Source organism: Lutra lutra, chromosome 7 (assembly GCF_902655055.1).
Source record: "Lutra lutra chromosome 7, mLutLut1.2, whole genome shotgun sequence".
In the NCBI taxonomy this organism is placed as follows: Eukaryota; Metazoa; Chordata; class Mammalia; order Carnivora; family Mustelidae; genus Lutra; species Lutra lutra.
Genome location: NC_062284.1, coordinates 47,900,730 through 47,913,418, shown reverse-complemented (window position 1 = coordinate 47,913,418; position 12,689 = coordinate 47,900,730). Strand labels below are relative to the sequence as shown.

General features: G+C 46.1%; 1 protein-coding gene across 6 annotated transcripts in view; it reads right to left on the bottom strand.

The window, feature by feature from the left end:
• The window catches only part of IQCH (IQ motif containing H), a 189,211-nt gene that overhangs the window by 53,667 nt on the left and 122,855 nt on the right, over positions 1-12,689 (bottom strand). For all 6 annotated transcript variants that reach the window (XM_047738468.1, XM_047738469.1, XM_047738470.1 and 3 more), the window contains one exon: positions 2,608-2,728. In XM_047738468.1, the coding sequence (XP_047594424.1) occupies positions 2,608-2,728 (121 nt within the window). The remainder of the gene's footprint in view (positions 1-2,607; positions 2,729-12,689) is intronic.

The window sequence follows — 12,689 nt, the reverse complement described above, 5'->3', positions numbered from 1 at the left end:
CAGGGTGGCCTCTGGAGCCCGAGAGCATTAAGACAAACTTGATGCGTGTTTCACAAATTTGTTAGGAGGTGACCTCTGCCCCCGGGGCTTCAAACAGCGTATACGGTTAGATCCTGAGACTTTAGCAATTCCCAGATGCAGCCATCTGTTACTTTACACAAAAGGCACTTTCCTTAAGTGTCTATGTTTGTTGGGAGCCGGCCCTAAGAAAAGCTGACTTTCAGAAGGAAAACTCATACATCCAGTTAGTATGAGATGTGCTTTCCTTTTTAAACGGGGCCCACTAGTATGTGCTGCACCTAAACACAGGTTGTTGGGGAATTAGCAAGGTAAGTGCAACAAAACAAAATCATCTGCAAAAAACAAACACAAATACCAATTGCATCTCTGTTGAGTGAATTAACTGTGTGGCTTTAACCCACCACCTATATTTTGAAAGATGGTGCCTCCATGGAACCATATTATCCTTTCTACATCCAGGATTACTTGAGTTCGTTTTGTTTTACTTGAAGGTAGCTGATTCGTATGGTCTTCTCAGCATTATGATCATGGCTTTTTCACTGTTAACTTTTTTTCCTTTCAAAGCAATTAATTCCTCTTTTTAAAAAGTATATTGCCTTTGATGATAGTCCTGTGACAAGGTAGAAACTGAATGTATAGCACGTTTTGTGGCCATAAGCACACCTGAGAGAGCAGAAGGGAAATGAAACAGGCAAGAGTGGAAGGTGGTGAGAGATGTGGCACAGGAGTCAGGAAACTGCAGGTGTGTGTGTGGCGGGGGGCGGGTGATGGCCCGGCTTGGCCAGTGAGCATTTATGCAGGGCCTGCTGTATGCACTGGGCTCAGAGCCAGGCAGAGGTTTGGAAACACATGACTTCCTAGAACTGGGTTTTTGAGACGGTATTAAAATTGTAGGGTCTAACTGTATTACTATTCACCATATATTTGTTGTATGGTTTTGCCCAGTGACTTCTGAGCTTTGAGCCCATCACTCCAACTATAAAGTTGGCTTCATAAAGCTTGTTCTGCTTCTCATAAATAGTTACTGTGCTTACAATGGCTGAAAGAAAGGAAGAAGGGGTAGAGATGAACAGGAGGTCGAGGCTCAGCCCAAGCTTATACAGCTCAGGTGAGACAGTAGCTGGGAAACCCTTTCTAAGCTACAAAGCTCCCATGAGAAGAACTAGATTAGAGGATGGTTTGCAGGCTGACCTTGGATGATTTGGAAACTCCTAAGTCCTATCCTGGATGCACCTGGAGATCTTCAGGGTCTCCCTGTCCTAACAAAAAGAATCCCTTATTCTTGACCGGTTTTGTTGTAGGTACCTTATTTTCTCCCATTTATGCATATGGGGGTGACTCTGTTAGTTTTACTTTTCTGTCAGTGGGTGCATGTGGAAATTTGTAGAATCACAGAAGTTTGGATATGAGAGCACACCGGAGATCATGAGTTATCTCCCCTTCTCCCCGCATCAGCGAAAAAGCCCCTTACATCATGCTTGTTAGATCTCTGACCATCCAACCCCTAGCTTGACTAATGCAATAACAGGGTGTTCGCTACTCCCTCCCACTCCACACTGCCCACCCCGTGCCTTCCAACAAGCCACGCACCTGTCCTTTCCGGTGCTCTCTCATACACTGAGCTAGGGATGTGTTCCTTGATAAATATACCCGCTGGGTCCCATCAGGACTCCCAAAACAACACAGAGGTAGCTGTGCATTCACGGGGTGATTTGGGGCGAATTACTTAATCTTTTGTACCTCCGTTTCCCCTTCTGTAAAACAAGAATGACCATGGTACCCACCTGATAGGATTGTTGGGGGGATCAAATAATAAAATAGTGTCCAGCACATGATAAACACCCCCAGTGCTTACCATGTGGTCTCCACTGTGCTGTGATCAGCGTTGTGCAGTCATTGCCGCCCTTATCTGACGTCATGTTAGGATATTATCACATATTAATGTTAATATAATCACCTTTATGATTACCTGACAGCCCCTCATCCACACACCCCCTTCGTGTCCTTAGAGCAAAGGGTGAGTTAGGAGGATGGAAGGACGGTGGAGGATCCTTACTTAGAAGTCATGCTTTCAGAACTGGAGGAGAGACCATTTCCACTGTCTCACAAAAGGGAAGGGTAGACTAACACATATTAAGGACACTCGCTGAGGCTGTGTGGCAGAAATGTTCACATCCGTATTGTGTTGGATTCCCCCAGCAACCCCGTGAGGTCAGTAAGGGAGGAAACGGGCCTCTGAGAGTTTTAGAACCTTGTTCGAGGTCAGGGATGAGCTCCATAACCCGGTCATCCGACTTCAAAGCCCACCTGTCAGGGGAAGTCCAAGGTGCAAACGCAGGGTAGGATCCCGAGTTGTGCCCACGCGCCACGCCTGCTGCGCACAGCTCCCGTTCATGTCAGAGACTGGGCGCAAGTTAAATTTCCAGACAAAGTTCAAAAGAGAGAAGGAGGTCTGCTTGTAGGAGCACTGATGTAAAACCAACACAAGAGAGGCAAGGGATTTAAATCGGTGCGAGGTTGACCCAAAACTAGGGATTCAAGGTTGTGCGGACCAATCCTCAGTAGAAACTTTACAGTCTTATTTACCTTGACAGAGAAATGTTTGGAGGAATTTCCTCCACGTCGGGAACCGTTTCTCATTGACTGGCTGTGCGTGCTGTGCTAAAATGCCCGCCAGCTCCTCGGAGATCTTCACCAAAGCTGGCTCCTGCAGAAACAAATTAAATAGAACCACAAGCAATTTTACTACAGAAATGAAAACTGCTTGTGGAGTGATTAAAAACCAGGCCTCCAACAGGCAAAAAAAATGTGGTTACTGTTTACCCAGAGTCAGAAAGCCATTTTGAAATTTTGCTCTAATTTTCCGGGCATTTCAGTTTTCATATTTCAAAGTGATTTGGCCCCTATATTTTGCTGCTAGTCATGCCTCTTGTCTCCGAAGGAGAGCCTTCCGTCTGGACGTCAGGAAACCCGGCTGCAGACCCGCTGCAGCTGACCAGCTGAGTGTCCTTGGACAGTAGGCCTCTTCGCTCTGGGCCTTAGTTTCCCTTTATTGTAAGATGGGGGTTCGTTACCTTGTCCCTAAGATCCTTCAGACCCAAACATTTTTTATTCTATGACCCTAACCGGGCTGACCCTGGGAGAAATTACGGAGTTGAAAGGGTCTTTCTTTGGCACTGTGTCCTTTCCCCCTTGTTGGGGGGGCCTCCACATCCTACAGCCATGGGATCAAAGCCTTAAACTTCAGGCTGATCCTATAAAGGTGGGGTTATAGATGGGAGCAGGTTGGAAGAGTGAGGTGGGAAGGAGGGCTGGCATTCCCCGCTAGGTCACAGCCTCATCTGACTAGACCTGAGACAAGCCCCCTTACCATCATCAAATAACCCAAACCACAGAGCCCCGTGTCAAAATGAAAACAGCTGGAAATTCCCTAAAGAATAAGATGCCTGACTTTCTGATATAAAAAGCTTCAGGTTGCCAGAGTCAATTTTTTTTTTTTTCTGGGTAGTCTTAGTAGAATCTCTAAAAATTTTCAAATAAAAGCCGTCTCTTTAGGTTTTATTTCTGGCAGAAGTAGGGCAGGGGGCACTAGATGTAAAACCATTTGATGGGTGATATTAATCTTCAAAATATGGGACGCTGACAAGTAAAACTCAGGCTTGCTTTGGGTTGCTGGGGACCTTCTGGATCTATGTGTGAGTGCTCAGTAATTTGGAAGAATCAGAAAAGAATCCACCGCTTCGCTGAGTGGGGTTGAAAGGAATCTTAGAAATAATCTGTATACTCATTTATTTCCAACTTCCCTGACATTAAAAAAGTGGTTGTCCTGCCCCTCCACCCCCAGCCGCTCCCAACCCCCAGCTCCCCGGGATATCTGTCTCATTCTGGGTCCAGTGCTCTCTGAAAATCTATAATAGAAGACAGATATCTGAGAATATACTCTAAGCAGGTCCAAATCATCTGAATAATTTCTGAAATATCAAGAAAATCCTGGTGGGAGAGTCTCATTAGTTAGTTTAGTAAGTGCTTGACATACAGAACAAAAATGCCGATGAGAAGGGGAGAGTGTCCGGCCAGCAGATTCAGGGTGAGTCACTGTGCAGGGGCTGGAGGTCTGTTCTGAAGGGCTGGGGAAGCAGGCTCAGACCACGAGCCTCTGCCTTGGGAAGTGGAGGCAGGGAAATTGCTGTCAAAGCAGGGGACATTTTGCCTTGCATATTCTGCCCCGTGTACACATTTCCTCTGCTTTTCACTGGACATTACCTCAGGCCTTCAGAGTCCTGCATCTCAATCATAAACAACCGTACACAGCGCAGAGTTCCAACGATTGGACCCCCTTGTTACTCCTTCTTGGAACACTGGCCCCCAAATCCAACTTTCTTTTCATTTGACACTTGTTTCAGTTAAAAGCATTCTAGTCTATCGAAGAAGACCAATTATCTGTGATTTATGAGGTGCCCCAAAGCTCGGCCCCCTGGGCATGGCTGTCGATTCCCACCCTGCTCTGGGAAAGCCCAAAGAAGCCTCGAAGGCCAGGCCCTTCCCCATGACCATGGAGGCTTCTTTTCTGTTCATCCGTGATTAAAGGGTCTTCCCGGCCCTGCTTCTAAAAAGTGTTGACATCTGCGCCATCGTCTCCTGTGTGGCTATTCATATCAAGACAGTCCAAAGGGAAAGAACTCAGTTATTCATTTACTCATGCACGTATCAATAAATTACAGGTATGCAGAGTATCAAAATCACAGAGACAGACAGTATAGTGGTCTGTCTGGGACTGGGGGCAGGGGGAATGGGGAGTTGGTGCTGCATGGGTGCAGAGATCGAGTTTCACAAGATGAGAAGAGCTAGGGAGATGGATGGTGGTAATGGCCGCCCAGGGTTACAAACATATTTATGACCACAGGCCTGTACACTTAAAAATGTTAAAGATGGGGGCGCCTGGGTGGCTCAGTGGGTTAAAGCCTCTCCCTTCGGCTCAGGTCATGATCCCAGGGTCCTGGGATCGAGCCCAGCATCGGGCTCTCTGCTCAGCGGGGAGCCTGCTTCCCTTCCTCTCTCTCTCTCTGCCTGCCTCTCTGCCTACTTGTGATCTCTGTCTGTCAAATAAATAAATAAAATCTTTTAAAAAAATGTTAGATGGTAAATTTTATGTTATATGTATTTACTACAATAAAAGCAATGGGAGGAAAAATGACCAAATGTCAGGCCTTCCTTTTAAGTAGCTGAACTAGGGGAAAAGAGTGTCTTTGTGTTTTAGGGCGTGGAGATGGAGGGCAGTCAGTGAAGGAATAGGTGGGAACCTTGCTACCTAAATCTTGAAACTAGATCTCCATCAACTTGAGGATCAAGTGAGACTCCCCAGATAACGTATGAAGAGGAGCCACTGTGACTCGGCCCGTGATTCCTAATGTTGCCTCACCTCTCTCCTCTCCAGCTCCCAGGCTTGCCCCAGACTCTCCTGTTTGGTCTCTTCCCTCAGCCTGCCTGCCTTCCTTTCCTCCCCTGGCTGCCTCCTCCTCATCCTGAGTTAGTCCCAGTCACACCTCCCCCAGGAAGCCTTCTCTGTCACCAGCTGGGTATACTTTCTCTGTGCTCTCCAGCTGAGGGGGGGGGAGGGGCCTCCCTCAGGGTGTGGTCAGTGGCTTTGAGGTTATTTGCCCCAATGCTCTGCACAGGGAACACTAACTGTGGAATGAATCATGGCAGTAGTTAAACACGGACACAGCCCCAAGCAGCTGAAGTTCCAGAGTAAGGGAAAATGTGAAACCACTCAACAGACCTCCCTCCTTGCTGCCCAGGAACCACCTGGGGGATGACCACTTAAGAACCACCCATGCGGGGCGCCTGGGTGGCTCAGTGGGTTAAGCCGCTGCCTTCGGCTCAGGTCATGATCTCAGGGTCCTGGGATCGAGTCCCACATCGGGCTCTCTGCTCAGCAGGAAGCCTGCTTCCCTCTCTCTCTCTGCCTGCCTCTCCATCTGCTTGTGATCTCTCTCTGTCAAATAAATAAATAAAATCTTAAAAAAAAAAAAAAAAAACTTAAAAAAAAAAAAAAAAAAAGAACCACCCATGCTTCCTGGGTGGATGTTATGGGATTCCCTGCCTCTGAGGGGCATTGGGAAGATAAACGAAGTGACATTTATGAAGTGTCACCTCAGATGCAACACGCTATGTGAGGGCCAATAATTAACTCGTAGGGCTGAGGCTTGTGTGAGGCATCTGAACGCCGTGCTAAGCGGCCACGGCTGCCTCTGCTCACACAGCCAGCCGTTCTGCCCAACCCGCAGCATTGACGCTGTGCACAAAGCCACAGCAAGGGGGTAATTTCCTAGAGGAAACTCTGCTGCAGGAATCAGGAGGAGGAACCGTGTCCCGTCATGAGAAGTACACAGCTGAAGGCACTGGTGGGGTGGTGTTCGCTAGGGGATGCTGGGGCACATGGAGGCAGCTTGGGGCCATGATTAACTCTCTAAGAAAAAGATATGGCTTGGAATAGGGGGAAGGTATTAGCTCTTTAGTGAATTTCTTTGAAGGCATCTGATGGGACATAGGAGGAGTATGCTAAGAACGGCCTTAGCACCAACGAAAAGAGAATTGTCGCCCCACCCCTATACCGCACTGAGCCAAATGGTACAAGCTCAGCAGGACCTGCAGCTCATATATTCAAGAAAAGGCAGCAAACTGACATTCCATGTAAGAGCTGTTTTATCTCCACCACCCCTACAAACAACCCTTCAGCTTGGAAGCTGCCTGTGCACGGGTGTGTGAGGCCAGAGCTCAGAGCCAGGTGCAGAGGACTCCAGCAACACTGTGGCGAGACAACGTGAGAGCACCCTTTTCTTGGGAGCAACGAGGACTCTCTGATGTCAGATGCCAGTTCTCAGGGCGGAGGGGTAGTTTCTCTTCCCTAGTGATGATCATCTTGCGTAGTTCGAAAACAGTTACCACGTCTTCAAGAGCAGATGTTGTAAGGGGAGATCTGTACCGATTTCAGGCTTATTCCTTCAAAATGACTCAAGGACACCCAGGTGCCGGCGTGCTCCCATGCACCTGACCACACCAGACAGACCTCTGGGTTCAAGGGAATGGTCAAAGCTGTATACATAGAATGCTTTCCTTTGTCGAGGTAGGCTCACATCCATGAGCTCGTTCGGTCCCTACAGTAAGACTCTGATGTAGGCCTGCGCAGTATCGCGTTCCCTGCTTTGCAAATGGGAGGCGGAAACTCTAGAATGAAGAGGCTTTTTGCATTGTCAGATTCTGCTCCTGGGTGAGTATTAACACGGCACTAAAGACAGAAAAAAATGGGAGGTTTGTAGGAAGGAGTGCTAGCTTGCTTTCTTTACCCCCTTTTCACCCTCCCGAAGTGTGCCTATATAGGTGTGTGTGTGTGTGTGTATGTGTGTGTGTATTTATACATATACATAAAATGTCTGTTACAAGCCAGCAATGGGGACCTTTATCCTATAAGCTTGTGAAGTGAGTAGTTAGAAGGTTTCACTTCAGGGAGTCACATCAAGGTGGTAGACTACCCAGTCAGTGTTTCAGAGGTCCCATCACCGGCGCGGAGTAGATAATTTAGAGCTAACAACTCTGCAGGTGTGGGAAGGAAACTATGTACCTTGTGGATGATAAATGATATTAGAAAAATTCACTTTACTTTTTGAGAAAAAAAAATCAGAATTACAGATTTTTCTTCCATCACCATTGCACTGATTAGGCCAACACACATTAGTTGCTGGCCTTTGTGGAGCTGAGAGCTTGAGAGCAAATCCCATCCAGGAGGAACTTTGGCCCCATCTTTGCCATTGTAGGCTTGTCCCCTTTCTCCAGTACGCACAAGTACCCCCAGGGAGCACTGACAATAGTCATGACCTTGGAAGGTTCCAAGATGCCTGTATATTGCATAGCACATAGGGCCTCCCTCTGACCCACCACGGTATCCTAGAGAGTCTAGTCTATCAAGCATGGACCTTGCCTCTCAGCCCACTCTCTTTTTCTATCAAGAAAGTGTAAATTTGAAGGGAGAGATATCTGTCTGAAGTAAATTCATGATCTCTCAGGGGAAGCCGCTAGCATATCCAATTTAATACCGCCCTCAATGACTAAAGCTACTTCAAACTCCAGAGAGTTAACTTTCCCAGGTAAATTCAGTATATGTGTGTGTGTGTGTGTGTGTGTGTGTGTTGGAGAGGATGGAAGAGGAGAAAGAAGGAATACAAATTAGAATGCTCTAAATATCAATCCCACCCAAACTCACTTTACTTTAGAAGCTTCTTTGCTAGATCTGTGGTGGTACATTAAGGAAAATAACTTCTTGGCTAATCACCTCCAATCTCTCACATCACACGTTGGTGGTGCTCAAAAGAGAAACCAAGGGACCTAGCTGGACTGTTCTGTTTTATAAAGATTTCTTCTATCCCTAAACAGAGGAATGGAAGGTGGCCTGAGGTTAGAAGGGCAGGACAATGACTTAAAAAACTAAGCAAGCCTGTCAGTGTTGAAATGGGCCGTATGGATCGTCTAAGTCAGATGCCTCATGTCCCAGAAGAAGGGATGAGACTCCCGCACTCATGCGGTGAGACTGTGGGAGCTCTCTGGCTGCCTCTGACTGCCGGATGAGCCTTCTTCACCAGCCCTGCTTCAGAGGGTAAAATGTGGGCACCATGAAAGGTGGCTGGTGGTGCAAAGATGGAGAGGAGGGAGGGATTCCAAATTTGAGGGCAAATTGAGAACGGTTGCTTTGCTGTGCACAGGATGCATTTACCACCGTAGCCATTTTTTAGGTGAAATAATAGCTCTCACTGAAAGCTTACACGTGGCAGGCCTGCACCAGAGATTTTTTTATATTTATTAACTCAAAGCTACTCTCGCAGTAGATATTATCATTCTCATTTCATGTCACACAGCCATGAAGTAGCAAACTGGGATTCAAATCCAGTTGCTACCAGGATGCCACAGTGCCATGGGATCTGCTTCTGTAACTGTTACCAGCGGGCATGAATGGTCAGTCTGGGTCAGATTAGATCAACTACATGATGCTAAGGCTATGCTATCAAATTAATGAAAAAGCGGTAGAGGGGACATCTGTTGTTGGCTGCCCAGGATCTTCATCCCCTTGGTCAGGGTAACAATGTCCCAAACTCCCTTTGAGGAACTGCCCCCACCTCATTCTTTTTTTTTTTTTTTAAGATTTTATTTATTTATTTGACAGAGAGAAATCACAAGTAAGCAGAGAGGCAGGCAGAGAGAGAGGAGGAAGCAGGCTCCCTGCTGAGCAGAAAGCCCGATGCGGGGCTCGAACCCAGGACCTGGGATCATGACCTGAGCCGAAGGCAGCGGCTTAACCCACTGAGCCACCCAGGCGCCCCCCACCTCATTCTTAGCTGTACGAGTTGATGGAGGTTGGCTCACCCTCAAATGCAATGTTCTTTCTTCCTATTGTCTCCATCAAGGACAAGCTCCAGGAGCTGCTGGCAGCCATCTTGCAACCCTGCGGACTGCCAGCCTGAGGGCGAGGCAGACATTGTGGGCAATGAGGAGGAGCGATGGAGTCACCAGGTCCTTCGTGGTACTGAGCCACTGGATTAAGCCTTGTCCAAAGTCAGACGGGTAACTTGGATTTTCAGTTAGCTGAGATACATAGTCAAGCCATTTTGAGTTGGATTTTCTGTTGCTTGAAATGTAAACATTTTAAGCAGATACAAATGGGTGGTCCAAACCGTGTGCCCACAATCCGTGCTGGACGCTTTCAGCCGGCCAATGTTCTGATCGTCTGTGCTTTGGTTACTCTCATTCTGCAATCAGTAGTGAAGTTTTCACTCATTTCTCTCCATTAAGATCATTAGGAACAGTCCCTCTTTAGAGTGCAAAAATATGCTGAGAAGATGAAGGAAAAATGAAAATGGCTTCAGCAAGTCATAAACTACTTCCCACACCTACTTAAAGTTTAAGGACTGCTTTAATACTCCATGTTTAATTGTTAATTGAGAATTTAAAAATCAAAAATGCCAACTTTGCCTTCGATGAGATGGAAAATTATGCTGCTGTAGAAGGTAACATAATGTAAAACAGCCAACATTACCAAGGCACACAAATGTTTTTGGTATGTAAAATTGCTTTGTAAAATATTTGCTCCATCTGCTGAAAGCGGCAAAGACAATTTTCCCTTGATAGCTAATGGCCCATTTCGGCTGTGTGGCAAGTGATTCGCTGCGGTGGCGGCTCTCATTAAACAGAATGGTGAAAATGCGGTATATAATTCCATACTTACGTAGCATTATCCACTCGCTGCTTCTCGAGGAGTCTGTCCCTCATTATGTAGGCCTTCACCTTGTACCAGCATGGAGGCCTAGCCATTGATTTGACTGGAGAAGCGTTTTGTCCAACTGAGGCACATATGTTGCCCTTCCATTCCAAAGCTCTGCACAACTGCTTCACCCTTACCAGAAACGCTGGAGAGGTTCCTTCCCTTTCAACTTTCCAGTACTTAAACTGCTGTTTCTCTTTCCGTGCTGCATGTTGGGGGTTGCTATAGATCAAGATTAAGCGTTTCTTGAAATTCTTAGTTGAACTTTGCACACGCACACACACAAGCAGGAAATTTGTCTGCCGCCCTCCCCCCTTTCCCCCCAGCCCCCAGGGGCCACACTGTGGTCCTAAAAGCCCGACAAACCCTGCCCTCCGTTCCCGGCGCACGTGGCAGGCTGTGATCTCTCTCTTTAACAGAGCTGTTTACACTGTGCCCTGAAATTACTCCAACATCTGCTAAAGGAACAATTAAAAATAAATAATCCGGGGTGGTTTAAAAAAAGAAGAATATGTTCACGGTTTGGGAATGATATTAAGAAGTAGTTACAGCTGCAAGTGGCAGATTTTCAAAAAATATTTTTAATGTGGGAAAATGCGTTTAAAGGGAATTGTATGAAATAGGAGTGACATCAAGTAAATACATGAGTGTTTTAAAGATGTCGCCGTCTTGTAGAGCAAAAACCGTGCAGTTTCCAAATAAACCGCCAGTGGAAGTGGCAATAATTATTATTATTGGTAATACATCTCTTTCTTACCAGTCAGAGAAATAGGGTTGGTTGAGAAAACTGCGCGAGCTAAAAAAATCTCTTTAACTGGAAATTGAATACAAAAGAAAACACATGTGCCCTTTGGACTCTGATTTTTCATTCAAGTGGTAGAGGAGGGGGTGGAATTTGTGGAATGAAATGAGACAACATCAGGAGGATGTTTATTTTAATTTTATACAAAAGGAACGGGCAAGCGATTTACTTTACAGTAAAGAGCTGTACCTTCTCTGGCATTTCCACGCGTACGGATGGGTATACTTGAGGCAGATACGGTAACCTTATGTATTTATTACTGTGTTCTTTCTACAGACCATGCTGGTGAAAACACCAGGGCAATAAATCAGTGAACTCCAAAAGAGAGGGTTTTTTTGTTGGCCCTGGTGCAATGATAGGAAAGTCCGAGCCTTCTCAAGGGCATCCCTCTCTCACCCGGGGGGCCCGGAGGACAGACGACCAGAAGCAAATGGCGCAGTCGTAGGCAGAGAGTAAAACTCATTCTGAATCTGTTCCAAATACCCATGCCTGCTCTGTGATTTTCAGCAAAGCAGATATTTCCAAAAGAACTCCAAGGGGGCCTTCCTGGATGTGAAAACACTAACCAATTCTCGTTTCTCTCATCTTTTGCTTTATTCCTTCCTTCCACGCTGTTATTGCGAAAAACTGGCAGTTAAATTCAATTGATTCAAAATATTCCGGATCCATATGGCCGCCAACCCTGGAGCTGAGGCGGCCATAGTGCCTCACTGCTGTTCTCAAGCATTTGCCTCTCCCCCAGTCCCCAGATGGTGGGAGTAGCATTTAAACCTCCTTTTCTTTGCCTTGTACAATAGACCTTGGCACCATTTCAACTGTTTACTCCGGTAATTAACAGCTCTGATACCACAACAATTACAACTCCTACACTCTCACCACAATAATGCTATGAATTAGTGAGAGCTAATGGCTGGAAGGTAGAGTGTTTCCAGACTGTGAGATCTGTGCATTTTTAGAATAAAATAAAAGGTACAAACAGCACGCTTGCAGTAGACAATGATTACCTAGTAATTAGTTTACACAAAGCTTCCTATTTAATGGCAAAACGCTGTAATTAACGTGTGACAGAAAATCAAAGGGTACTTTGTAAGCATATGAAAAATTAACACTGCAGGCCCATAGCTTTATGTACTGATTAGAAGCATATTAAATCAATAGGACACACAAACCAACAGCTTGTATAGCTGGTTATTATAGGTCCTTGGAAGGGGGACCCGGCTTTCAGTTACTTGGGGAGGCAATTTCCCTTCTCCTGTCATCTTCCTCAGGCCCCAGAGAAGTACCTCAAACCCATCCCTGGCAGCTTTGTGAAAATAACCATTGAACTGGAAGAAAACATTCTAAGTCATTCTCAGAGATAAGGAAAAATATGTAAATGATTAAAGCTTTCCAATGATGGTGGTGACGTGCTGCTACACTAATTAGAAAAGACACCAACCGGAACCAGAAAATGAAGCAACTGGGTCTCAAGCTTGTGGTCAGAGCAAGCTGCACTTTGTCAGGTCAATGCCTCTTTAGTTGACATGTAGAAAATGAAAATAACTGGAATTATCTCCT